At 57.6% G+C, this 25,544-nt stretch overlaps 1 protein-coding gene across 1 annotated transcript; it reads left to right on the plus strand.

The window, feature by feature from the left end:
* Positions 1-415: 415 nt before the first annotated feature.
* GNA15 (G protein subunit alpha 15) lies at positions 416-21,893 on the plus strand. Its single transcript, XM_047097574.1, has 7 exons — positions 416-658; positions 6,919-7,103; positions 11,642-11,796; positions 13,002-13,130; positions 16,910-17,039; positions 18,112-18,265; positions 20,989-21,893. The coding sequence occupies exons 1-7, from the start codon at positions 514-516 to the stop codon at positions 21,213-21,215; spliced, it is 1,125 nt and encodes a 374-aa protein (XP_046953530.1). The 5' UTR covers positions 416-513; the 3' UTR covers positions 21,216-21,893.
* The last annotated feature ends 3,651 nt before the right edge of the window (positions 21,894-25,544 follow it).

Genomic DNA, 25,544 nt, shown 5'->3' on the forward strand with positions numbered 1-25,544 from the left:
TATTGGCCTTGCCACGACCTCTCGACCTCCCCTCACCGGCTCCGCTCCGCGGAGGGGAAGAAGGGGTGCGCCTGGGGCCCGCCTGGAGGCGGCGTCAGAGGCCCCGGGAGGATGGAGTCCGCCCGTTCTCCAGAATGAGGAAGGAGGGCCCGGTGGGGCGCTGCGGGGACGCTCGCTGCACCCTGTGGTTGGGCCTTTCCTCCCGGCACCCCGCCCTCCCCGGGGGGCACCCGCCCTCAACCAGTTTGGCAGGGCAGGCCGGGTCTGGAGATGGGCGGGGAGCCCTGAGCCTCCGCGCCTTCCTGGGCGCCTCCTCCCGCCCCCAGCCGCCCGCCGGACACCCAGGCCTCGCCGAGCCGGGCGCCGGGAGCTCGAGGCCGGCCGGGGAGTCGGCGTCCCCGGGGGTGACCCCCCAACAAGGGTGCGCGGCCCCGGTACGCCCGACGGCCGTCCGGGCGGGGAGCCCCCCCCGGGGCGGGGCCATGCCGCCCGGTGCCCGCTGAGGCCCCCACCATGGCCCGCTCGCTGACCTGGTGCTGCTGCCCCTGCTGCCTGACCGAGGATGAGAAGGCGGCGGCCCGGGTCGACCAGGACATCAACAGGATCATGCTGGAGCAGAAGAAGAGGGACCGCGGGGAGCTGAAGCTGCTGCTTCTGGGTGAGCGGCGGGTGGGGCGCGCACGGGACGCCGCCGGGGACCCCACGGGGCCGGGAGAGCCTGGCCCACTTGGGGGCGAGAAGTCCAAGGCCCAGAGAGACCAGGTCCTCGCCCCGAGGTGTGGGCAGCGGGCGGCCGGGAGGGGCCTGTGCAGGGGGGGGTGGGGGGGCAGGCCCCCCGCGTGCCCTGCCGGCCTCTGCCCTGGCGTCAGGGGAAGGGGGCGATGAGCCCAGGCGTGCGGCCCGCCCCGGGGCCTCCCCGTCGTCCGCCGAGGGCCCTGCCCCCTGTCTGTCTGCCCCACGCCGGCCGGGGAGGGCCTGGCCCCCGCCTGCTTTGGCGAGCTCGCCTGCGGAGTCCCTGGGCCCGGGCATTGCCCGCGGGCTGTGACCCACGGGCTCACGGATTCATTCATTCGAGAAGTATCGAGTAACTCTCCGGGCGGGCGCCGCAGCCAGGGAGATGGGCGATGTCCCTGCCTCCGGGGACCTCATCTTGCCGACAGGGAGGCAGACGGCCCGGAAGCCAATAAGCAGAGAGAGAATTTCCGGCGGCAAGAAGAGTGAGGAGGAAAATAAACCAGGGTGGAAGGGAAGAGTGACGGGGGCGGCAGGTTGTAAGGCTCCAAGATTGTGGCCTCCCAAAGCGCAGAGTCTTGTCCCCAACGCGTGTCCACTCCCTCCACCCCTGGGGCCCTGCGGGCCTCCCCTCCAGATGCCAGGCTGAGAGGGGCTCCCGGGACATCCTGAGCCCTGGGGTGGGGGGTGGGGGAACACCAGGGAAGGTCTCGGGTGTCCGGAAGTCACATCTGCCTGCCCTGGGCCAGGAGGCCGGCCATCCGCATGGCGGCCTCACTCTTCCCTGGCTCCGAGGTGGGGGGGCCCTGGGGAGTGGAGAGGAGGGTGTAGAAGCCTGGGGCCCCCAAGATTGCACCTTAATTAGGGCCCTTCTGACTCTAGTCTTTTATGGAAAAGACATCCCCCCCCCCCATTTAGTTTTCCAAGGAACCTGGCATGGGGACGGTCTCAAGTCTAGCCGATGGCCCCGTGGCTGGCCCCTCAGACCCCAACTCCTGCAACTTCCTCCTGCGATCCTTTGCCACAGGCCCTTGCCTTCTCTGCTTTTTTCAATTATTTCATTTTCCTGAAGCTTCGGTAAAATCGTCAGTGAGGCTATCTGAGCCTGGAAGGTTTTAATTAAAAATTTCATTACTTGGGACGCCTGGGTGGCTCAGTCGGTTAAGCGTCCAGCTTCGGCGTCAGGCCCCGTGCTGACCGCTCAGAGCCCGGAGCCTGCTTCGGATTCTGTGCCTCCCTCTCTCTCTGCCCCTCCCCTGCTCACGCTCTGTCTCTCCCTGTCTCTCAAAAAATAAGTAAACATTAAAAAATTAAAAAAAAAAAAAGAATTAAATTACTTGGGGCGCCTGGGTGGCTGAGTCAGTTGAGTGTCTGACTTCAGCTCAGGTCACGATCTCGTGGTTCATGAGTTCAAGCCCCACGTCGGGCTCTCGGCTGTCAGTGTAGAGCCCGCTTTGGATCCTCTGTCCCCCTCTCTCTCAGCCCCTCCCCTGCTTGCATGCTGTCTCTCAAAAATAAATAAAATATATTTTTTAATTAAAGAATTTAATTACTGTAATTGCTATCTCTATTTGACATCTTCAGACTAGGTAGGCTCTTACAGGAAGAGGATGTATGATATATGATGTGGTATTGATCCCCTTTTAATAATATTATTATTAGGGCTACTTAGGCTATCTGTTTTTTCTTGCGTCAGTTTTGGTTATCGACGTCTGTCAAAGAACTTGTCCCTTTTCTTCGAAGCCGTCGAAGGTATGGGAATCAATCGTGTGCCCCATTCCCTCGTCCCGAGGGACATGTGAAGCGTCCATCTTTCATTCTGTTTGTCTGCTCGCTTCCTCTCGATCCACCCGGCACGGAGGTTTACCGATGCTGGCGATCTTTCCTTGCACACCTCGAGTTTATGTATCCGAACCTCAGGGCCTTTCCACTTGCTGTTCTCCCTGCCGGTGGCTCTCGGCATCACCCACGCCTCCGTGCGGCCGGTGCTGTCACTCAAGGCAACACAACTCGTGTGTCACCTCCGCAGAGAAGTCTTCCTGGATTCCCTGACCACAAAGGCGGCCCATCCTTCTCCTTCCTCCTTTCTTCAGGGCACGTACTGACGTTCTGTAGATTTGTTTAACTTGTTCTTTCCTGTCTGTCTCTCCAGTTACACGGAGGTGGGGACCGTGTCTTTCTTGTTCGTGCCTCTGTCCCCAGCATCCGGCCCAGGGGGCATAGGGAACCTGACAGAGAACAGATGCCCAGAGCATACTTTATGAATGAATAAGCGAATGAAGGAATCCTGTCTCTGGGGCGACTTCCCCTGGAGCTGCATCGCATCTTCCAGAGCTGGGAAGGTCCCTGGTTCCACTCCACGCTGACCACTGCCCAGCCCTCCCCACACCAGGAAGCCCCTTCTGCTGGTGTGCGGTGGGGGCAGGGAGGTTGTTCATGTTCCCAAGCGCTGATGGTGGCCCTGTGGACCACGCTGTAGACTGTGGTTTTGACCGCCCCCCTACCCCCCAGCCCCAAGGGCTGCTTCCACACCTCTCTCCCTTCTTGAAAACAGGAATTGAAACCAAAAGTTATTTTTTCCTGGAGGTGGCTGGTCTTTTTGAGGAAGCAGGCTGAGGGGCCGGGAGTCTGTCCCTGACAGGAAGCGATTGGCGTGTTGGAGAATGGTGGGGGGGGGGGGACGTCAGAATGAAGCCATTAAAGGAGCCAGCTCTGTCCACAGAGCTTGAGGTGGATACCGTTCCTGTCCCCAGGTGGGAAACTGAGGCCCAGAGAGGCGAAGCGATTTGCCCAAGGTCACACAGCCAGGATCGGAACGTAGAATTCCGGTTCCGGAGCCCATGCATTTGACCTCCCTGTGAATGTGCCCCTGGAGAGAAAAGCCACAGCACCCCAGTGGCAGATGGGGAAACTGAGGCCCAGGGAGGTGATGGGCTTGGTCTGGGGTCGGCGGCCAGTCTGAGCCAGAGCTGGACCTAGAAGTTGAGCCTCCTGCCCTCCATCATGTCCCCGGCCCCGTCTTCTGGAGCATCAGAGGTCTGGGGCGGCCTTCCGCCGTGGAAGCAGCCGCCAGGTTCCCCTTCCTCTCCACCCCCAGGAGGAAGAGGCCCTACCCCTCTGGCCCACCAGGTGGGAAGAGCTGTCCCTGCAGCCCCCAGCCCCATTTGCGGACTTTCCCGCAGCAGACCGGGAACCTGGGGCTGGAGAGGTTCCAGAATCCTCCGTGGCTTCAGGACAGTCACGGGCTGCAAAGAGAGGGTTCCACCCAGTGGAGTTTTCAGACTTTAGGTGGTGACCCAGTCATGAGTCACAAAATCCATGCTGTGGGTGGCGACCAGGATTTTTTTGTTTTTCCTTTAACGACACAGGGGAGAAGAAAATCAGTGCCTCGCAAGTCAGCCGTTGCTCTGTGTGACCTTTGATGGGTCCCCACATGTCTGGGGGAGACCCGAGGTCTGAGGGTTGAAAGGCTACCGGGAAGGAGGTCAGAGGGTGTGGTCCCCTGCGCTCGTCTCAGTCCCCCTTCCCGCAGCCCCCGCAGGACCTGTCCGGCTCCCGAGTGTCTGTGGACGCGTGACATTGACATGACGTTCATTGTCCGATACTCTGCAGGCTGGCCGGAGCCCATTTTGTCAGTGAAGGACCCACCAGGGCTCGAGTTTACTCCCCTGCTTCTCTGCTCGCTGTGGGACCCCGGGAAAATCACCCCACCTCTCTGATTCCCGGGTGTCTTTTGCAAATAGCAAACCGGTGGGACTCTTTGGGGGGGGGGGTTGGCTGAGGACAGGCACGGGGTATTCTGGCCCAGACACCAAGAGTTAAATCAAGCTCGCGGTGACTATGGATATGGGGAACTTTCTGGTTTAATACCGCTAACCCATGAGCTCTGCACTTGGACAGAACGAGGTCCGAGTCCCAGCTTGGCCCCTTAACCGGCTGCGTTGGCCCAAGGCAAGCCCATCAGCCGGTCTGGGACTCAGTTTCCCCATATGAAGAGTGGGCCAAGAGCCGTCCTTCTGTCAGGCGATCTCAGACACGTACGGCTCCGTGTTGGAGACTTTCAGGCTGTGGACCCGGGGCGTGGGGGTGTTTTGGGTGTTTTTGTGGGGGAAACTTTTTATTTCGGAATAATTTTAGATGTACGGAAAAGTGGCAAAGACAGAACAGACAGTTCCCGTCTACTAAACGGCTTCCCCTGTGTTAACATCTCGTATGACCCCGGTGCACCTGTCACAGTGGGAGAGCTCCCTCGGAACCTCACGACTGCGTTCCGTGAGCGGCGCTCCGGGCCTGGGATGTGGCCGGTTCTCTGCGGGGGCCCCTTTTCTGTTCCAGTTTCCCATCCAGCATCTCGCATCACATGTAAGGCTCTTCCCCTCGGTTAACTTTTCAGTTTGAAATGCTTTCAGACCCACTGAAAAGTCGGGCCCGGTTCTTCTGCAAATGTTGTTTTACCATATTTCCTCTCTTCTCCATCTCCCTCCCTCTCGCTCCTTTTTTTTTTTTTTTTTGTAAGTTGACTTATTGATTTTGAGAGAGAGAGTGTGGGAGCAGGGGAGGGGCAGAGAGGGGGCGGGGAAGGGAGAGAGTCCCAGGCAGGCTCCGCGATGTCAGCGCAGAGCCTGACGCGGGGCTCGAACCCACGAACCACGAGATGGTGACCTGAGCTGAAACCAAGACTCGGACGCTTAACCGACTGAGCCACCAGGTGCCCCAGAGCAACTCATGTTCTTGGACCTCGAGTCCTGCGGACTTAACCACACCTGGTGTCACCCCAGGCCTGCCCTTTGTTGCCCACAGATATGTGGGGACACGGAGCTCCTGGCGGGGCACCCTCTCTTCTCTCCGGCTCCTCCACCCCCACTCTGCTCCCTCCGACTGTTTCCTCTTTCTGGGCTCCACCCCTTCCTTTCCTGCCGCTTCCTGTTCCTCCTTCCAGTCCCCCCTCCTGTGCCGGGAAGGACCCCATGCCAGGGTCCCCCAGGAGCTGGGCGGGGCAGGGAGCTGTGGGAGGAGCCTCCCGGTCCCACCCCTCCTGCCTGGCTATCACACCATTTTACAGATGGGAAAACGGAGGCGCGCACACACGCACACACACACACACACACACACACGCCAGGGCTCAGGCAGCAGGGAGTCGAGCCTTCCTCTCTGAGCTTCCAGACCGGGACTACCGAAGATCTAAGTGTTATCGTCGCAAGCCCAGGGCTGGCTTTTCTGGGCGCGGGACCCGGGCACTCCCTCAGTGCCCTGGGCTCAGAAGGGCCCCGGCGTGCACTTGGCCCCGTGAATCGTGTAGATGGCCCTGCAAGGACCCCTCTCCCCGCTCTGGTCCATCAGCGAAGCCTTCTCAGTCCGTCTCCCAAATATCTCTCGAATGTCTTCTTTCCACCGGGTCCAGCCCCCGTCGTCACTCACCTAGACCTCCACCCCGGACGCCCTGCCCCTGCCCTCGCCCCCGCAGTCTGTCCTCCCTGCAGCGGCCACCGCAGAACGCCTTCGAGGACCTGGGTCGGGTGCCCCACTCCCCATAGCCCTCCAGGGCTCCCACCTCCCTGGGGTGAGAGCCCCAGTCCTCCGCGTGGCCCCCAGCCCCCCGCACCACCTGGCCTCCCCCCCCCCACTCTGCTCCAGCCAAACAGCCTTTTTGCTGTTCCTCAGTATTTTCAGCCCCGCGGGCCAGACCCTCTCGGACTGCCGGCTTCTGCTGCCCGAGCGAGCAAACAGCCAGAGGCCGTGGGGACACAAATGGCCGTGTGCCAATAAAACTTTATTTAGGGACGCCGAAACAGGAATTCCGTACCAGCTCCACCTGTGATGAAATACTCGTGTTGTTTTTTTTTTAATTCCTTTCAATCGTTTAAAAATGTCAAAACCACAAGGACAGAAAGTATTTGAGTCGTGAAAGCTGTCGTACAAACTGAAAACCTGCTGGGCACGCGGACACAGGCTGCCGGCCGGCTGGCCCCTCGCGCCCTGGTTGGCTGACCCCCCCCCCCCCAGGGGCCTCTTACGGGGTGCTCATTTACCCTCGCAGGCAGGCTCTGACAGCAGGGGAAACTGAGGCACGCAAGGGGAAGGCGCTCGCCCAGGGTTCCGGAGCGGGGTTGGAGCCCCGGAGGCCGGGGTGCTGGGTGGCGGGAGCCCCGGGGACTGAGCTGCTGTTGTCCCCCCCCCCCCCCCCAGGCCCCGGCGAGAGCGGGAAGAGCACGTTCATCAAGCAGATGCGCATCATCCACGGGGCGGGCTACTCGGAGGAGGAGCGCAAGGGCTTCCGGCCCCTCATCTACCAGAACATCTTCGTGTCCATGCAGGCCATGATCGAGGCCATGGACTGGCTGCAGATTCCGTTCAGCAGGCCCGAGAGCAGGGTGAGCGAGCGGGGGGCTCGGGCCGGGGCCGCGTGCTGGTGGGCCTGTGGCACTGGGGGTGGGACCCGTCCCTTCCGACCCCCGGGCCCAGGCTGTGTCCACTAGGACCCCCGGGGCGGGATGCGCGCCCTCTGACCCCAAAGCCCAACGCATCTTCCCCTCACAACTTCCGGGGCAGGACCGCGTCCCCTCAGACTCCCCCACCCTCTCAGGCCGAGTCCCCTCAGACACCCCCACCCTGGTGGGACCATGTCCCCTTGGACCCTCCAGATCAAGACTGTGTCCCCTCAGAACCACAGGTCTGGGCCGTGTCTCATAGAACCCTCCGTTCAGGGCCATGTCCCTTTGGGCACCTGGGACAGGGCCGTGTTTCTTGGGTCCCCAGGTCTTGTTAACTCTACCCCAGGAGTTTCCGTGCATTCCAGGCAACTTGGCATCAGCTCCCCTCTCGTGCTGTCCTGTGGGCCCTGCGATGACAGGGGTGGCCTGGGTGGGGGGGGGGGTCCCGAACCAGCACCCGCTTTGCCGTAGCAATGTTAATACCATCGACCGGCGACAGAGTCCGGCTTCGGGGCGGGCAGCTCCGTGTGCACGTGTCACGGGAACACTTCCACGCTCTCCACCCTCGTCACAAATGCTGGGGAGCACGGTGCAGTACGGTTCCCGGCAGGCCTCTCGCACGTGGTCCTCCTGAGGAACTAGAAGGTCATGGCCTCGAGTGGCAGATCCCCAGATCTCCCTGCCCCAGCCCCGTGCCGCTGTCCGTGTCCATGAGTTTGCTTTTTCTAGAAGCCTCACGCAAGTGGGGTCATGCAGTATTCGTCCTTCTGTGCCTGGCTTATTTCACTTAACGTGATGTCCCCCAGATTCATTCATGTCGTTACCTATTGTGGATTCCCCTTCTTTTTTTAAGGCTCAGCAATAGCCGTGTGTGTGTGTGTGTGTGTGTGTGTGTGTGTGTGTGTATGCACATGCACCACATTCTCTTGATGGACATTTAGGTTGTTTCTGCGCCTTGGCTATTGTGACTCGTGCTGCAGTGAACACGGGATGTTAGTATCTTTTCAAGATCCTGATTTCAATTCTTTCGGTTAAACGCTCAGAAGTCGAATTGCTGGATCATAGGGTAGTTCTATTTTAATTTTTTTCAGGACCCTCCACACTTGTTTGCATTCCCCCCAACAGCACACGAGGGCTCCAATTTCTCCACAGCCTCGCCAGCACTTGTGGGTTTTTAAAAAAAATATTTATTTATTTTTGAGAGAGAGAGAGACAGACAGACAGAGCACAAGCAGGGGAGGAGCAGATAGCGGGAGGCACAGAATCTGAACTGTCAGCACAGAGCCTGACGCGGGGCTCGAACTCACAAACCGTGAGATCATGACCTGAGCCAAAGTCGGATGCTTATCTGACTGAGCCACCCAGGTGCCCCTAGAATAGCGGTTCTAACTGAGATATAACACACGTGGTGAAGAAGCCAGTTCACAAGCTCAGTGAAGCCATCACAACGTAAGTGCACGTGTGTAATCACTGCCCAGGACGAGAAGCAGAACGTGTCCCCAGAGGCTCCTTCCCCAAATCACTACCCCCCCAGGAGTAACCAGGAGCTATATTGGGGTTACCTATTTTTGAACTTCTCATACATGGAATTATACAGAACGTTCTCGCATGTCTGGCTTCTGACACTGCTCAGTATGTCTGTACTTCTTCCATCTTTGGGGGCATAGTTGTGGTTTGTTCATTTCTATCATATGTGTTTCATGAAAACCTACACATCTCTGTTGGGTATCTATGTAGAAGTAGATTTGGATCATAAAGTAGATTAGATTAGGAGGAGACACCAGACCGTCTCCAAGCGCTTGACTATTTCACACTCCTGCCAGCAGTACATGAAGAGTTCAGTTGCCACTCATCCTTGCCAACACTAGATGCTGTCGGCTCGTTTTAGCCATTCTGGTGGGTTCTTGGAAGTATTTCACTGTGGTTCTGATTTGCATTTCCCTGATTAAGAAGGAGGCTGCACACCTCTTCACAGGTTTGTCGAACATTTGGATATTCCATTTTGTGAAACAACTGTTCAAATCTTTCGCCCATTTTTGTTTTTGGCTTTGTTTTTGCCCTTTTTTTTTCTTACTGATTTATAGCAGATTCTTTGTATGTTCTGGAGGAGAGCACTTTGTTGTGTATTTTGTAAATATCTTCTCCCCATCCATACCTTGCATCTTCATTGTTTTCACGGTGTCCGAATGAATCGCTCTTAATTTTAATGAAGTGCAGTATGTCAGTCTTCTGCTTACTGGTGTGTTGTTGGATTTTTGCTTTTTGTGTTTGTTTGTTTGTTTGTTTGTTTGTTTGTTTTTGGTAGCCAGCTTAAGAGATGTTTTTCCTCCTGAAGGTCATGATGAAATTCTCTATCGCTATCTTTAACTTTTTTTACTTATTTGTTTTTTAAAGTTTTATTTATTTATTCTTGAGAAAGTGAGAGAGAGAAAGCATGCTCATGGGAGCAGAGGAGGGGCAGAGAGAGAGGGAGAGAGAGAGAGAATCCCAAGCAGGCTCTGGGCTGTCAGCATGGAGCTGGACGCGGGGCTCGAACCCACGAACCGGGAGATCACGACCTGAGCTGAAACCAAGAGTAGGATGCTCAACCGACTGAGCCCCCCAGGTGCCCCTCTATTGCTGTCTTTTAAGTGGAGCTTTATTGTTTCAGATTTAGATTTACCTTGTACCTGGAATTGATTTCTGTGTAGGGTGTGATCACGTTTCTTTCCTTTTTTATCCTCCTGGTGCAGATATTCAATGGTGGCAGTGCCCCTTGACATTTTCCCCACCGTACCAGTCTCGTCTTTGTGATCAATCGGGTGTTCAGATGTGCCTGGATCTGTTAACGCTCACTGTTCTGTTCTGTTGGTCAATTTCTCTGCCTTTGAGCGAACATCATTTCATGTTAGTGATTGTAGCTTCCTAATACGTAGTCTCGGAGCCTGCGAGTGGAAATCCTTCCACTTTGCCCTCCAGAATGGCGTCGGCTGCTCCGGGCCCTTTTGCATTTCTACATTAAGTTTAGAATTATCTTGTCAGTGTTTACGCGCACACACGCCTTTCTGGGATTTGAGCAGAATTGCATGGAATCTGTAGATTAATTTGGGGAGAACCGGCAGCTTAAAAATGCTGAGTCTTTCAATCCACGAACACAGCACAGCCTTCCAATTATTTAGATCCTTTACATTTTTTCCTTAGCGGGACGTCTGGGTGGCTCAGTCGGTTAAACGTCCGACTTTGACTCAGGTCACGATCTCAAGGTTCACGAGTTCGAGCCCCGCGTCGGGCTCTGTGCTGACAGTGCAGAGCCCCCTTTGTTGTTGTTGTTTTTTAATGTTTTCTTTTTTTCTTTCTTTATTTAGAGAGCATGAGCAGGGGAGGGGCAGAGAGAGAGAGAGAGAGAGAGGGAGAGAGAGAATCCCAAGCAGGCTCCATGCTGCCAGCACAGAGCCCGATGCGGGGATCGAACTCACAGACCGTGAGATCATGACCTGAGGTGAAATCAAGAGCCGGGCGCTTAACCGACTGAGCCACCCAGGTGCCCCGCAGAGCCTACTTTGGATCATCTCTCCCCCCCCACCCCTCCTCCGCTCGCACGCGTGCGCCCGCTCGCACAAATAAACATTTAGTAAACAAATTTTTTCTTCGTGATGTTTGTATATTTCAGCGTGGAGAGATTTCACGTGTGTTGTTAGATTTATTCCTAGGTATTTGATATCTTTTTTTTTTTTTTTGCTACTGTAAATGGGATTTAAATTCTTGAAAACGTCCACCAGTTAGTGGTTAATATATAGCCACACATCGGATGTGTGTCTGTTGATCTCGCCAAGGTAACTAGCTTATTCTGACAGCTCATCGCTGGACTGTGTTGGACTTTCTACGTGCAGTCATGCTCTCGGCGAGTAACCACCGTGTGACATACTCCTTTCCAAACCTGACGCCTTTCGTTTCCTTTCCCTCTTGGGTGGCCCTGGCGAGGACCTCAGTACGTTGTTAGGTAGAGTGGTGGCCCTCGTTGTCACACTCCCAGGCACAGAGGCACACACACCCCTCCACGAGCACACACGCACGTGCCCACACGGACACACGCACACGCGTGCACAGGCCGACGCAGAAGTCTGAGCCGCTGTCCCTGCTGGAAGGAAAGGAGGACGGGTGGAGGCAGGGAAGGGGCAGCACCGCACGGCTCCGGCTGCGTGTGCCTCGACCTCCCCGCGGGACCTGCACGCATCGTTTCATCACGCTACCTGTCTGCCGTGAGGGCACCTGTAGCGACTTGCCTCATGAGCGTCAAAGATGCAGAACTGATGTCCCTGCACATGCCTTCTCTGCTGCCCCTCTGCCCTCCATCTGGGGACAAAGGCGGGCGCGAAGGAAGGAGCAGAGGCGAGGCGGGGGGGGGGGGCTAGGAACTGTGGTGTGGGGGCGGGGTTCCGTCGCAGAGGGGCACAGTGGCTCGCGGGGATGTCTGACTCGCCCCGTCCCTCCCTCCCCAGCACCACGCCAGTCTGGTCATGAGCCAGGACCCCTACAAAGTGACCACTTTCGAGAAGCGCTGCGCCGTGGCCATGCAGTGGCTGTGGAGGGACGCCGGCATCCGGGCCTGTTATGAGCGTCGCCGGGAGTTTCACCTGCTGGACTCGGCCGTGTAGTGAGTGCGGGGCTCGGGGGCGGCAGGTGTGGGGCCCAGATGCAGCCGGTGGCGAACTCGTCCCGGGACAGAAGGGGCCCAGGCTGGTTGGCTCCCACTGCGGGAGGTGCTGTGGATGGTCTTGCTCCCGGGTGACGTCATTCCTGGGGGGACACAGCTCCTGGGGTGATGTCGTTCCTGGGGAGACACAGCTCCTGGGGTGACGTCATTCCTGGGGAGACACAGCTCCTGGGGTGACGTCGTTCCTGGGGGGACACAGCTCCTGGGGTGACGTCGTTCCGGGGGGGACACAGCTCCTGGGGTGACGTCGTTCCTGGGGGGACACAGCTCCTGGGGTGACGTCGTTCCTGGGGGGACACAGCTCCTGGGGTGACGTCGTTCCTGGGGGGACACAGCTCCTGGGGTGACGTCGTTCCTGGGGGGACACAGCTCCTGGGGTGACGTCGTTCCGGGGGAGACACAGCTCCTGGGGTGACGTCGTTCCTGGGGGGACACAGCTCCTGGGGTGACGTCGTTCCGGGGGAGACACAGCTCCTGGGGTGACGTCGTTCCTGGGGGGACACAGCTCCTGGGGTGACGTCGTTCCTGGGGGGACACAGCTCCTGGGGTGACGTCGTTCCGGGGGAGACACAGCTCCTGGGGTGACGTCGTTCCTGGGGTGACGTCGTTCCTGGGGGACACAGCTCCTGGGGTGACGTCGTTCCGGGGGAGACACAGCTCCTGGGGTGACGTCGTTCCTGGGGGGACACAGCTCCTGGGGTGACGTCGTTCCTGGGGGGACACAGCTCCTGGGGTGACGTCGTTCCTGGGGGGACAGTGCTCATCACCACGCAGTGACACTCCCTGGGCACGATGCTGGGCATTGAGGGCGATTTGACAGCTGCAGCCTGTTCCCAGGCCGTCACTTTTCTTGGGACAGTGCCACTCCTGGGGGTGACAGCTCTCCCAAGGTGACACCCCTCCCCCGGTGACACTGGTCTTGAGTTCACACTGTCCTTGAAGTCCTGCTGTTCTGAGGGTGAGGCTGCTTCGCCCCGTGCTCCCTCAGCCTCAGGGTGATGCTCCCGGGCCACCTGCAGACCCAGAGGTCCGGCCCCTCCCCAGCAGCTCCCCTCCCCCCGCAGGGTCGTCTCTGGGCTTTGGAGGGGGGTCTGAGAAACAAAGGGAGGCTGCGAGACTAGGCCTCAGGGCTCCTCACTCCACAGCTACCTGTCCCACCTGGAGCGCATCACTGAGGAGGACTACATCCCCACGGCACAGGACGTGCTCCGGAGCCGCATGCCCACCACCGGCATCAATGAGTACTGCTTCTCCGTGCAGAAGACCAACCTGCGGTGAGCCCACGGCCCGGAGCTGGGGAAAGCTTCCTGTAGGAGGGGGCAAAGGAACTGGGGCCCTGAAGGATGAATAGGAGTTTCCCAGTACCAGTCCTCAAGCGGCGTCCAGGCTGAAGGAGGCTGAGCTGGATCTAGACACCTGGAGACCCCACGCAGTCAGGTGTGGGACCTGGAAGAGCCCAGAATGAGGCCACCAGAGGTCCAGGAGGGCAGGTCTTCCTGAAGGAGGGGACATTGGTATTGGGGCATTGAAGGTTGAATAGGAGTTCAGTCGGATAACTCGAAGGGCTGCTGGGTAGGAGGAGACGGAGACTGTGTGGTCAGCGGTTTTCCAGAGGGATCGATTTGGGCCTGGGGAAGCTCAGAGGGTGATCCCCCCGATGGGGTGAGGCTGGAGGTCAGGGGACTCAGGAGTGGGCGGGAGCCATGATCCAGGCAGGAAGTGCTGGTAAGGGCCAGGGCAGTGGTCGCAGGGATGGAAATGAGGGGATGGAGCAAAAATTGTTTCCGACGTAGAATGGGCAGGACCAGATGAGCCCAAGGATCAGAGAATCTGGGTGATGGGGTAAATGTCGGGTCACGGTGGTGGTGGCAGCGTGGGGGTGTTAGACTAGACAATGATGTCCTTTGGGGCACGTTGAGTCTGAGGGATCTGGGGCATCTGGGAGGTGGCTAGACACACACAGGCCTGAGCTGGAAGGCAGAGGCGTGAGTGGCCAGCGCAGCAAGGGGTCCAGGCAGAGTGACGGCCAGCGTCGAAGACTAAAGGTGAGGTCGGGAAGAGTACACCGGGAAAAGCGACTTCTGGGATTGGCATTTAGAGGGTCATCAGTGACCTTAACAAGCTCCGTGTCTGTGGGCTGATAGCAGGGAGCTGTGGAGGGTGCGGGGTGAGGACTGGACACAGGGGTTGTGCTCACCTCACCCATACTGAGCCTCACACTGTCCTGAATTGATACCCCAAACGTGCTCCTCTGGCCTTTGCAATAGTCCTAACCAGGAAGGCTCATAATTTATCTGTTTGCCATCAGTCTCCTCCCCTGACGGAGAGCCCCACAAGGCTAGGGGCCGAGTTTGATTCCCCTGCTTTGCTAGTGATGATCAGCTCAAGATCAGAGTGGAAGTTAGTGAATGTGGGAGGAGAGTTGGAAAGATGGAAGGATAAATGAGTGGATGGATGGGTGAGTGTATGTATGTATAGGTGTGTGGAGGGTGGGTGGACGGGTGGGTGGATGGACGGAAGAGTATGTGGGTGGTTGGATGGATGGTTGGTTCAGTGGTTGGGTGGATGGATAGATGGATGGATGGATGGATGGATGGATGGATGGATGGAAGAGTATGTGGGTGGTTGGATGGATGGATGGATGGATGGACAGAAGAATATGTGGGCGGTTGGATGGATGGTTGGTTCAATGGTTGGATGGATGGATAGATGGATGGATGGATGGATGGATGGATGGATGGACGGAAGAGTACGTGGGTGGTTGGATGGATGGATGGATGGTTCAATGGTTGGATGGATGGATGGACGGAAGAATATGTGGGCGGTTGGATGGATGGATGGTTCAATGGCTGGATGGATGGATAGATGGATGGATGGATGGATGGATGGATGGATGGAATTGTATGTGGGTGGTTGGATGGATGGATGGATGGTTGAATGGTTGGATGGATGGATGGATGGACGGAAGAATATGTGGGTGGTTGAATGGATGGTTGGTTCAATGGCTGGATGGATGGATAGATGGATGGATGGATGGATGGATGGATGGATGGATGGAATTGTATGTGGGTGGTTGGATGGATGGATGGACAGAAGAATATGTGGGCGGTTGGATGGATGGATGGTTCAATGGTTGGATGGATGGATAGATGGATGGATGGATGGATGGACGGAAGAGTACGTGGGTGGTTGGATGGATGGATGGATGGTTCAACGGTTGGATGGATGGATAGATGGATGGATGGATGGATGGATGGATGGACGGAAGAATATGTGGGTGGTTGAATGGATGGTTGGTTCAATGGCTGGATGGATGGATAAATGGATGGATGGATGGATGGATGGATGGATGGATGGAATTGTATGTGGGTGGTTGGATGGATGGATGGATGGTTCAATGGTTGGATGGATGGATGGACAGAAGAATATGTGGGCGGTTGGATGGATAGATGGTTCAATGGTTGGATGGATGGATAGATGGATGGATGGATGGATGGACGGAAGAGTATGTGGGTGGTTGGATGGATGGATGGTTCAATGGTTGGATGGATGGATAGATGGATGGATGGATGGATGGATGGATGGATGGAACTGTATGTGGGTGGTTGGATGGATGGATGGATGGTTCAATGGTTGGATGGATGGATGGACAGAAGAATATGTGGGCGGTTGGATGGATGGATGGTTCAATGGTTGGATGGATGGATAGATGGATGGATGGATGGATGGATGGATGGACGGACGGAAGAGTGTGTGGGTGGTTGGATGGATGGATGGTTCAATGATTGGATGGATGGATAGATGGATGGATGGATGGACAGAAGAGTACGTGGGTGGTTGGATGGATGGATGGATGGAAGAATATGTGGGTGGTTGGATGGATGGATGGTTCAATGGTTGGATGGATGGATGGATGGATGGACGGAAGAGTGTGTGGGTGGTTGGATGGATGGATGGTTCAATGTTTGGATGGATGGATAGATGGATGGATGGATGGATGGATGGATGGATGGATGGAAGAGTGTGTGGGTGGTTGGATGGATGAATGGATGGTTCAATGGTTGGATGGGTGGACGGACGGATGGATGGATAGATGGGTGGATAGATTGTAAAAGTTTAGGAATGAAGGTAGAGGTTGGGGAAGTCACAGGAAAGGCTGGGCTGAGGTGCTGACTTTTAAGTGAGAACCCTAGAGTGTTCCTAGGTGAGGAGAGAGCTAATCAGTGGGGTAAAGGATCAGAGGGATCCGATTAGGAGATGGGAGGCTGGCAAGTAACCTACCCCACATATATCTCAGTCCGCTAAGCCCCACTTGTAGCCACTGCACCCCTATCCCGCTCTGGGGTTGGAGGGGGTCTGAAGAGGCACAAGAGGGGTTGGTTGGTCTGTCGGATCAGAAGCCACAGGCGCTAGCCTTGGCTTCCCGTCCATGCAAAGGGGCAAGTCCCTTCTTGCTCTGAGACTTCTGGCATTTCCTGTTGGCTGCCTGTGTAACCGTCCCATCCCCGGGGAAATGATGCAGGGCTTGTTATCAGTGACCCACATTTCTTAGAGAGAGAACAGGAAGGCGGGAGGGCTCAGGCTTTGTTGTGGTGTGTGTGGGGGGGGTGGAGGCTGGGCTTTCGCCCTGGGCCACACACCGAGGGGATGGCGTTGTCCAGCCAGAACCGTGTGGCTGCATTTCACAGATGGGGAAACTGAGTTCTGGAGCTCTTCTGCGCGTTGCCCCCCCCCCCCCACCCCCAGCCAGCCAGAACCAGGGCAGACTCTGGATGTGTCTGACCCTCTGTCCTCTAACACGGGGGCAGACATCAGGCAGCCCAGGGCAGAGGCCCGGCAAAATGTCCCCCTTCCGTGCCTCAGTTTCCTCGTGTGTAAATGGGCAAAATAGTAACACCCACCCTGCGGGGTGGCTGAAAGGCAATTAACACACAAGGGGCGTCGGCCCAGGAGCTGCTATTAATATTGGTCTTGACGTGTCCCTGCTGTGTGGGGTGCCGTGTCACGGGGCCCTGATTGGGTCTGAGTTCTGACCCGGGCTGGCTCCTGGCAGGATCGTGGACGTCGGGGGCCAGAGGTCGGAACGGAAGAAGTGGATCCACTGCTTTGAGAACGTGATCGCCCTCATCTACCTGGCCTCGCTCAGCGAGTACGACCAGTGCCTGGAGGAGAACAACCAAGAGGTGAGGTCCACCGCGGGTGCGGGGGCACCGCCTCCTGCTGGCCTCCAGGCGTGCAGCCGAGCAGGACAGCCCATGGCCGCGCGTGATGGGGTCCGGGTGTGTCTGGCGTGGCTCTGAACCCCGCCCCCCACTCTTCCGCGGTCAGAGCGCTGCGCCCCGAGACACAGATACACACACACACACACAAAGGGACGCCGGAGCCCCTGGACGCAGCCCCCCCCCCAGGAAGCGCAAGGCAGCTGGCCTGGGAAAATGGGTCATTGCCTCAGGGGCAGTGTCCTGCTTTTATTCCGAAAGGCTGGACAACACTCTTTTGTGAGCTCTTCTCCTAATTAAGACCCGGCCCATTTCCGACATCGGGGCTTTTAGGGGTTACGGTTCCACCCGGACAGTTTGGGGATCCAGGGGTCAGATGCTATCGTCCCGACTTTCAGACCGAATCAAACAGAATGAATTTGAGGTCGTTCTGCCACAGAGTTTGCTCCAAGGCAGCCACACGAGGTGTCCCAGTTTGCTGGGCTGTCCTAACAAAGTACCACAGCCCGGGGGGCCGGAGCCACGGAGACTTTTCTCCCAGCGCCCGAGGCCACACACCCCGGATCCGCACGTTGGCCAGGCTCGGTCCTCCTGAGCCTGCGGGGGAGACCGTCCCAGGCGCTCTCCGCTTCTGGGGGTCACTGGCCATCCTTGGTGTCCCTTGTTCTGTGCACCCGTTGCCCATCTCCGCCTCCTGTGGTCCCATGGACTTTTCCCCACGTATCTGGGTCCAAACGTCCCCTCTTTAAAAGGACACCTGCCACCAGACGCGACAATCTAGAAGGACCTCTTCTTAACTAATTACATCTTCAAAGACCCTATTTCCAAATATGGTCCCATTCTGCGGTTCCAGAGGGGCGTCAACTTGGGGACACTAGCCGGAGCGGTACGGGCCACACAAAAGCGTGGGCCGCCCCCTCCGACCCAGCCAGGAATCGGGGAGCCCTGAGCCCCCTCTCCACGTGGGGGAGGGCTCGTGTCTGGACCAAGGCGGCCGTCGTGTTGGAGCCGTGGTCTCCCTGTTCCCCCCGAACAGAACCGGATGAAGGAGAGCCTGGCCCTGTTCGGCACTATCCTGGAACTGCCCTGGTTCAAAAGCACGTCCGTCATCCTCTTCCTCAACAAAACTGACATCCTAGAGGAGAAGATCTCCACCTCCCACTTGGCTACCTACTTCCCCAGTTTCCAGGGTGAGTGGTTCTAGAACTTTCTAAGCCCTTCAGCTCCAACGAGCAGCTCCCAGGAGAGATGCTGGTCCAGACCCTGCCCCGGCTGGAGTCAGTGGAGGTTCAAACGGGATCAGACAGACCTGAGTTCCAGACCCAAGCCGTGAGCCTCAGTTTCCCCCTCTGGGGGGGGGGGGAGGATGGCAGCCATCATGCCCCAAGCACCTGCTTCAAGCAGGGGTTCTAAAGAGGCAGGTGTTACAGATTCTCTGCACATGGTCTGCTGTCGAGTTCATTGTCATGAGCCACACCTGGAAGGTGTCAACCTTTTCCAGACTCTGCCTAGGTTTTCGAGACTTCTTTTTTTGAGTCCTTCAGAGTCACTGCATCTATGTCTAATCAGATAGCAGAATATTTTGTTACTTTTAAGAGAGAGAGAGAGAGCAGAGAGAGGCAGAGAGAGAGGGAGACAGAGGATCCGAAGAGGGCTCCACATTGAAAGTGGGGGGCCCGAGGAGGGGCTCGAACTTACGAGCTGCAAAATCATGACCTGAGTTGAAGTCGGTCGCCCAACCGACTGAGCCACACAGGCGCCCCCTCGGTTAGCAGAACACCAAGGAAATAGGTGCCTGACCTTTGAACAAGTCCTTCCAGGACACAACGTTTTCACAGACACAGCAGCCCTCTTTCCCGCGGCGCTCGTAGCTGACAGGTTTGTGCAGCGTCTCGGCAATTGCGCGTGAATCGGGACAGGACGACCTCACTGAGCGGGTTTGGGGGCGAGCCGTCAGCGCAGACGGAGGGGCGAGGGCCTGGCCGCCTAGAGAGGATTACGGGGGAGTCGGGCACAGGTCAGTGTATCCCGCAGAGGGGAGGTGGGGTGTCGGAGGGTCCCGGGAAGGGGTGTATTGGCTAGCACTTTCCGCCCAGGGCCACTGCGAGGACGCAGCATGGCTGTCTCGGGGTAGCCAGACGTCAGCCCGGGGGGTGGGGTGGGGGGAAGCCTCTGCTCCCGACGTGGTGGCCTCAGAGGTCCCGGATTAAGGCGACCAGAAGTCTGAAATGAAGCCGGGGTGGGTTTTTTCCGGAGGCTCTGAGGTCGGATCTGTCCCTGGTGTCTCTTAGTTTCTGGCGTTACCTGCGATCCTCGGTGTCCCTGGACATATGGATACATCCCTCCAACCTGCCTCTGTTGTCACATGGCCCCTCTCTCTCTCTGTGTCGTTCCTCTTCTTATAAAGACGCCAGTCATTGGCTGTAGGGCCCCCCCAATCCAGTGTGACCCCATTTCAAGCTAACCAATTACATCTGAAAAGACCTTATTTCCAAATGAGGTGACTTGGTCATATTCTGGGGTTCTGGGGGGACGTGGATTTGGGGGAACACTGTTGGCCCCAGTACACAAGCAACGTGGCAGATGAAGGTCTTAAGCCCGGTGACATCGCCACGGGCGTGACGCTTGGCCTTGTCAGGTCTCGCAGCCCACGAGGCCAATCTCAGCCAATCATCCCCAGAAGACTTAGGGGCCCGAGAGACAGATGGCAACTTGTCCCAGCATGGCGGACGCCCCTTGTTCCCTTCCCGGCTGGGCGGCCTTGGGAATGGGAACGTGGTCTGGAGAGTCGGGGGAGGGGGATAAAGTGGATAGTTTTGAGGGACTGTTTTCCTTCATGTCAAAGGAAGCGCTCATGACTCACCTTTGTCTCCCAGCCAAAGGGGCTGCAGTACTCTGCCGACTTCCGGGTGTCAGTCCTTGCCTGTTCTGTATTGAGTAACGTTTGTGATTATAACAGCGGCTAAAGTATCTAACATTGCCCGAGGCGCCCTCACGTAGGGACTCATTTGATCCTCGTTAAAAAGTCCTGTGCAGTGGAGCTCTTCCTCCTCACCGCTATAGAGGTGGGGAAACTGAGGCACAGAGAGGGGCAACGACTTGCCAAAAGTCACACGGCCAGCGGGTGGCAGAGGCAGGATTCGAACCCAGGCTGTGTGGATCCGGAGACACCAGCCTTAACCACTGGGTACCCTGCCTGTCTGGAAGAATCAGAAGAACATTCCGATGATGGAGCACAGAGCCCTCCACATGATTGCATTGAATCCTCACAACTCTGGGAGGCTTGGGACTGTTAGGATCCCCATTTTACAAATGGGGAGACTGAGGCTCACAGCGCTAACATGGACTAACATATAAGGCAACCCAACGAGTAAGTAGGAGAACCAGGGCTTGGGTTCTAGAAGCCCTTGCCCACATTGTGCTTGGGAGAGAGAGAGAGAGAGAGAGAGAGAGAGAGACTGAGCATGGCAGGTACCTCACCAGGGTGGCCACCCCTCCCTTTCTCTTGGCCTCGGTTTACCCCTCTGCACCTCTCGGGAATGTCTTTGTCTGCAGCTCTAGGCTCCCATCCCCTTAGCTGCAAGCCCAGCCAAGTGAGAGGGTTTCCTTCTTTAACACAGTTCTGCCTAAAGTCCCAGGGCCAAGTCTTATTGGTCCATTCCAGGTCATGTGACTCACCTGAGTCCATCCTCGATGATCCCATTGGCTGGACCTGATAGTCATGGGACCCTCTGGAAAAACCAAAGATGGCGCCGGCCTGCACCATGGCGCGTGGTTCCTGGGGCGCCTGCAGCCCCGTTGACGTGCACGCGTGGAGCAGGGTCTCCAGATCCCCTCCTTGACCCAGGAGACGCTCCCTCCTGCCCCACGAGCCCCGTGCCCTGACTGCCCATCCCCCCCTCCCCTCCCCCAGGCCCGAAGCAGGACGTGGAGGCAGCCAAGAAGTTCATCCTGGACATGTACACTAGAATGTACTCCAGCTGCGTGGACAGCGCCGACGGGGGCAGGAAGGGTCCGCGCTCCCGGCGACTCTTCAGCCACTACACGTGCGCCACGGACACGCAGAACATCCGCAAGGTCTTCAAGGACGTGCGGGACTCGGTCCTGGCCCGCTACCTGGACGAGATCAACCTGCTGTGAGCCAGGCCCCGCTGCCCCCGGGCTCAGACCCGCGCGTGGCAGGCGGGACCTGCGGGCGGACCGGTGCTCAGGGAGCCCAGGTGCCGCTTGTCGCTCGGCCCCGGGTCCAGGTGGCCGAAGGGCTGTGAGTGAGTCAGAGGTTGACGGCGGCGGGTCGTCGTCCCCCTCCTGTCTCTGCCCCTCACTGGGACAGCCCCTGGGTTTGCCCCCCCCCTTGACTCAGTTTACCTCCTCGGAAAGGGAGGGCAAGGGCCACTTGGGATGCCAGGGTGGGGGGAAAAGTGGGGCGAGCAGAGGATGCAGGATCTCTCCCGGGCAGAGGCCGGGACCTCCGCGGAGGTGCTGCCCCAGCCCCGTGATGGGGGGCGTGGGCCTTCCATCGAGGGACCGGACTCTGGCGCCCCCTGGCGGACAGGAAGCGGCACCGACCCGCTGAGGCCTGGGTAGCGCGGGGACTTCCTCTTCCCGGCTGGAAAAGCGCCCCGGAAAACGCTGTCCCTTTCACGATTGAGGCTCACAGGGTGTCCTGCCCTGTTTACAGACGAGGGAACCTGAGGCCCACAGGCATCCCCCCGCTTCCCAGGCTGGGGGCCGGGCGCACCGCAACATCCCTTCTGTATTTATTCCCTCCCCTTCTGTGGCGCCCCTCGCAGGACATTAAAGAAACGACATTCTGGACACCTGTGGTTTCTTTGGGTCGTCCTGCTAATCACTGCGCAGCCCCTTCTCGGGGCGCCTGTCCCAGGCGGGGGTGGCACCACGGGGCAGGAGGGAAGCGATCGTGTGGACGTGTGGGACGTGTAAGCCCACCCTGTGTTGTCACCCCAAAATTCCAGGGGCCCCCACCCACCTCGGATGAAGGTGAAGGTTCAGACGTCGAGGGCTCCACTTACCCGGGACCGCGGTCTCCCGCCCCGGCGGGTCACAAGCCAGCCCACCTCTGCTTTCCGATGAGGAAACCGAGGCACAGAGACACGGAATCATCTGACGAAGGCTCCAGCCTGCGAGATGGCAGGGCCGAGAAAGGGATTCATCCAACACTTTTTTTCTTTTCCTTTTAAACATAGAAACTTTATGTTTCGGGATAGTCCCATTGACAGAAAAATCGTGAAGAGAGTACAGAGTTGCCCTACGAAACCACACTCCGTGTCCCCTACTGTTCACATCTTATGTTAAGATGGTACTTTAAAATTTTTCTGATTTTTAATTTTATTTTAGACAGGGGGGAGGGGAGAGGGGCAGAGGGAGAGAGAATCTTACGCAGGCTCCTCACTGTCGTTGGAGCCTGATGCGGGGCTCAATCTCACGACCGTGAGATCCCGAGCTGAGCTGAAATCAAGGGTCGGGCGCTCGACCGACTGAGCCGCCCATGTTTGGTAATTTTAAAGAACTTCTTGGTTTTATTCAGAGATTCGTGAATCGGGGAGCGTCGCATCTGGCAGACAGATAGAAGCCCCTGGCTTGATTTTGATGAGCTTGGCAGTTTTCAAGCACGCTGGGCAGGGATTGCCTTGGTTTCCCGGGACCACAAAATAAAGGGCCACGCACTTTGTGACTTCATGGCAGATTTTTACTCTCAGTGCCAGAGGGCAGAAGTCAAGGTGTGGCAGGGCTCTCTCCCTCCAAAGACCCCAGGGCTGGATCCTTCCCTTCCCGCATCTTCCAGCTTCTGGGGGCTCCAGGCGCCCCTTGGCCTTGGCTCCGTCCCTCCCGTATCTCCGCCTCTCTTCATGTGGCCCCTTCTCCCGTGTGCGTCCACGTTTTCCCCCCTCAGAGGGGGCAGCGGTCGTACTGAATGGGGGCCCACCCTAATGACCTCGCCTCAACTTGATTACACCTGCAAAGACCCTATTTCCGATGAGGAAGTGTGGTCACGTGAGGTCACAATGAGGTCACGTGCCCAGCTATCGGGGGCGAGGACTCCAGATCTCCCTGCAGGTATTTCGGGGATCGTCCCTCGGTGGAGGTTTGCCTGACGCTTTCCTCGAGATTAGGTTGAGCTGGCGGGCTTCAGGGGGCAGGACCACAGAGGCAAAGGGCCACTTGCCCCTCATCGTAGCAGGAAGACCGGTGTGACACCGCTGTGGGCGTCGGGCCCCTGGCTGAGGGGTCGCCCAACCCTTTGAAAACCTTTTTTTTTTTTTTTTTCTGATCGTGGAAAATACCAAATCTACGAAAACAGGGAGGCGAGGCAAGGCCGCGCTGGGACTTCTGTGGGCTCAAGGCGTTATTGCTTTCATAGGTCTCCTCCTCCAGAAGCAACTGTTAAAAATTGTTTTCTTGTTAAAAAAATTTTTAATGTTTATTTTTGAGAAGGAGAGAGAGAGAGAGACCGTGTGCGCGCGTGGGGGAGGGGCAGAGAAAGAGGGAGACTCAGAATCCGAAGCAGGCTCCGGGCTCTGAGCTGTCAGCACAGAGCCCGACGCGGGGCTCGAACCCACGAACCATGAAATCATGACCTGAGCCGAAGTCAGATACTTAACCGACTGAGCCATCAGGTGCCCCTTAAAAGTGGTTTTCTTAACAACTGTGTTGGTAGAAAGATCAGGGAAATCCAGAGGGGGCTCACTGTTACCTATTCGTGATGGTTGTATTTGTTTCCTTCTTCTAATTTCAAAAAGGAGTGAAAGAGATTCGCACGGGCCCCTGAAAGTGTCATGGGCAGAAAGCGTGAGCTGACCGAAAACCCCCATCCCTATGCAGTCAGTTGGCATTGACCCTTCCTGGCTGGCCCATTTCCGGCCCTCCCTCCTCCCGGCCCCACCACACCTGCCTCGTGGTGACTCTGATTATCCTTGACCTCGAGCCATTTCATCATCACGCACTTGAGGGCCCCCTTCTGAGACAGAAGGCCTCCCTCCTCCAAAGTCTAGCTAGCCCGTGGACTTTGTTCCAAATTGGCCAGCCTTCCGTGGACGCCCCTTTCCTGGTCCGGGGTCCCTGATCGTGCTGTGTTGGCTCTGTGCCCTCATTCCGGGGTGGCTCGTCTTTGTCCCTCACGGCCCCTGGGAAGGGTTCTGCTCGGTTCCCAAAACTCGGGCTTGTCTGGTATTTGCTCTTGATTTGACTGACCCCGTGCATTTTTGGCCAGACTCCCTCGGGAGTGATGCTGGGACCCGCTCAACGTGTCGCCGGACTGGGCCCACGGGGGCGTCACGTCTGCTCGCGGACGGTCAGATCCCGCAGGCGTTTTCTCACAGACAAAGCCCACACGTGGTGTTTGGCCACTTCGGGGACAAACTCTTTTCACCTGTAAGCATCCAACGACCCTTTTCTCGCTGCCACTGATCTGTCGAAGAAACCAGGTCATTTGTCCCGTATCCCAGCCTCCCGGCTGGGCGAGTGGCCTCCCAGGCGTCGACTAACGTACTCCCTCCCCATTCCCCGGGACGCCTCAAGCTGATCTGTCTGGAAACGTGAGTGGACTTTCAGGACGCCGCTGTAAGCCCACCCGAGGACACGGAACGCTTGCTTGATTCTCGTCGTGCCGGTCCCCGTGTCCACGTCCCTCTCCAGGAGACACGTAGCCGAACGTCAAGTTCACTCTCTCTCTTTTGTGTTAACGCTGATCCCTGGACGGAGGGGGCACCCGTCCGATTCGTCCATCACGAATTTCCCCCATGAGCCTTTCTCCTAATGGTCGTAGCGGCCATTGGAGAACATTCCTTAGACACGGCATTGGCCACGGCTAGAGCGGGGGGATAGCCTAGCGCTTTCATTTTCTCTGCATTTATTGCCTGGAATTACTCTATTTAAAAACCACTCAGAAGAACTGAAAGGGTCTTGAGGCGATATTCGCACACCCGTGTTCCCAGCCGCGTCGTTCACAGCAGCCGGGACGCGGAAGCAGCCCGCGAGTCCAGCGATGGGTGACGGAGAAACTCGATGCGGTCCGTGCACACGCTGCAGTATCGTCCAGCCTTAAAAAGTTAAGACGTCCCGGGGCGTCTGGGTGGCTCAGGCGGTCGAGCGTCTGACTCTTGATTTCAGCCCGGGTCGCGATCTCGTGGTTCGTGGGCTCGACCTTGGGATTCTCTCCTCCCCTCTCTATCCCTCTCCTGCTCACCGTCTCTCGCTCAATAAATACACAAGCTTTTTTAAAGAGTTAGGATATCCTGCCGCCTGCCACCACGTGGACGGACCCGGAGGCCACTGTGCGCGGTGACAGGAGCCGGACACAGAAGGACGCGTCCCGCGTGACCCCACGCACAGGGGCTCCCCAGAGGAGTCCCGTCCACAGAGACAGAGAGCGGATGGTGGGAGCCAGGGGTGGGGCGGGGGGCGGGGAGTCCGTGCTTCCTGGGGACAGGGTCTCGGGTCTGGGGAGAT

This window comes from Lynx rufus, unplaced genomic scaffold (assembly GCF_022079265.1).
Source record: "Lynx rufus isolate CCGP_SWC_20201006 ecotype Redwood Valley unplaced genomic scaffold, mLynRuf1.p SCAF_4, whole genome shotgun sequence".
NCBI lineage: Eukaryota > Metazoa > Chordata > Mammalia > Carnivora > Felidae > Lynx > Lynx rufus.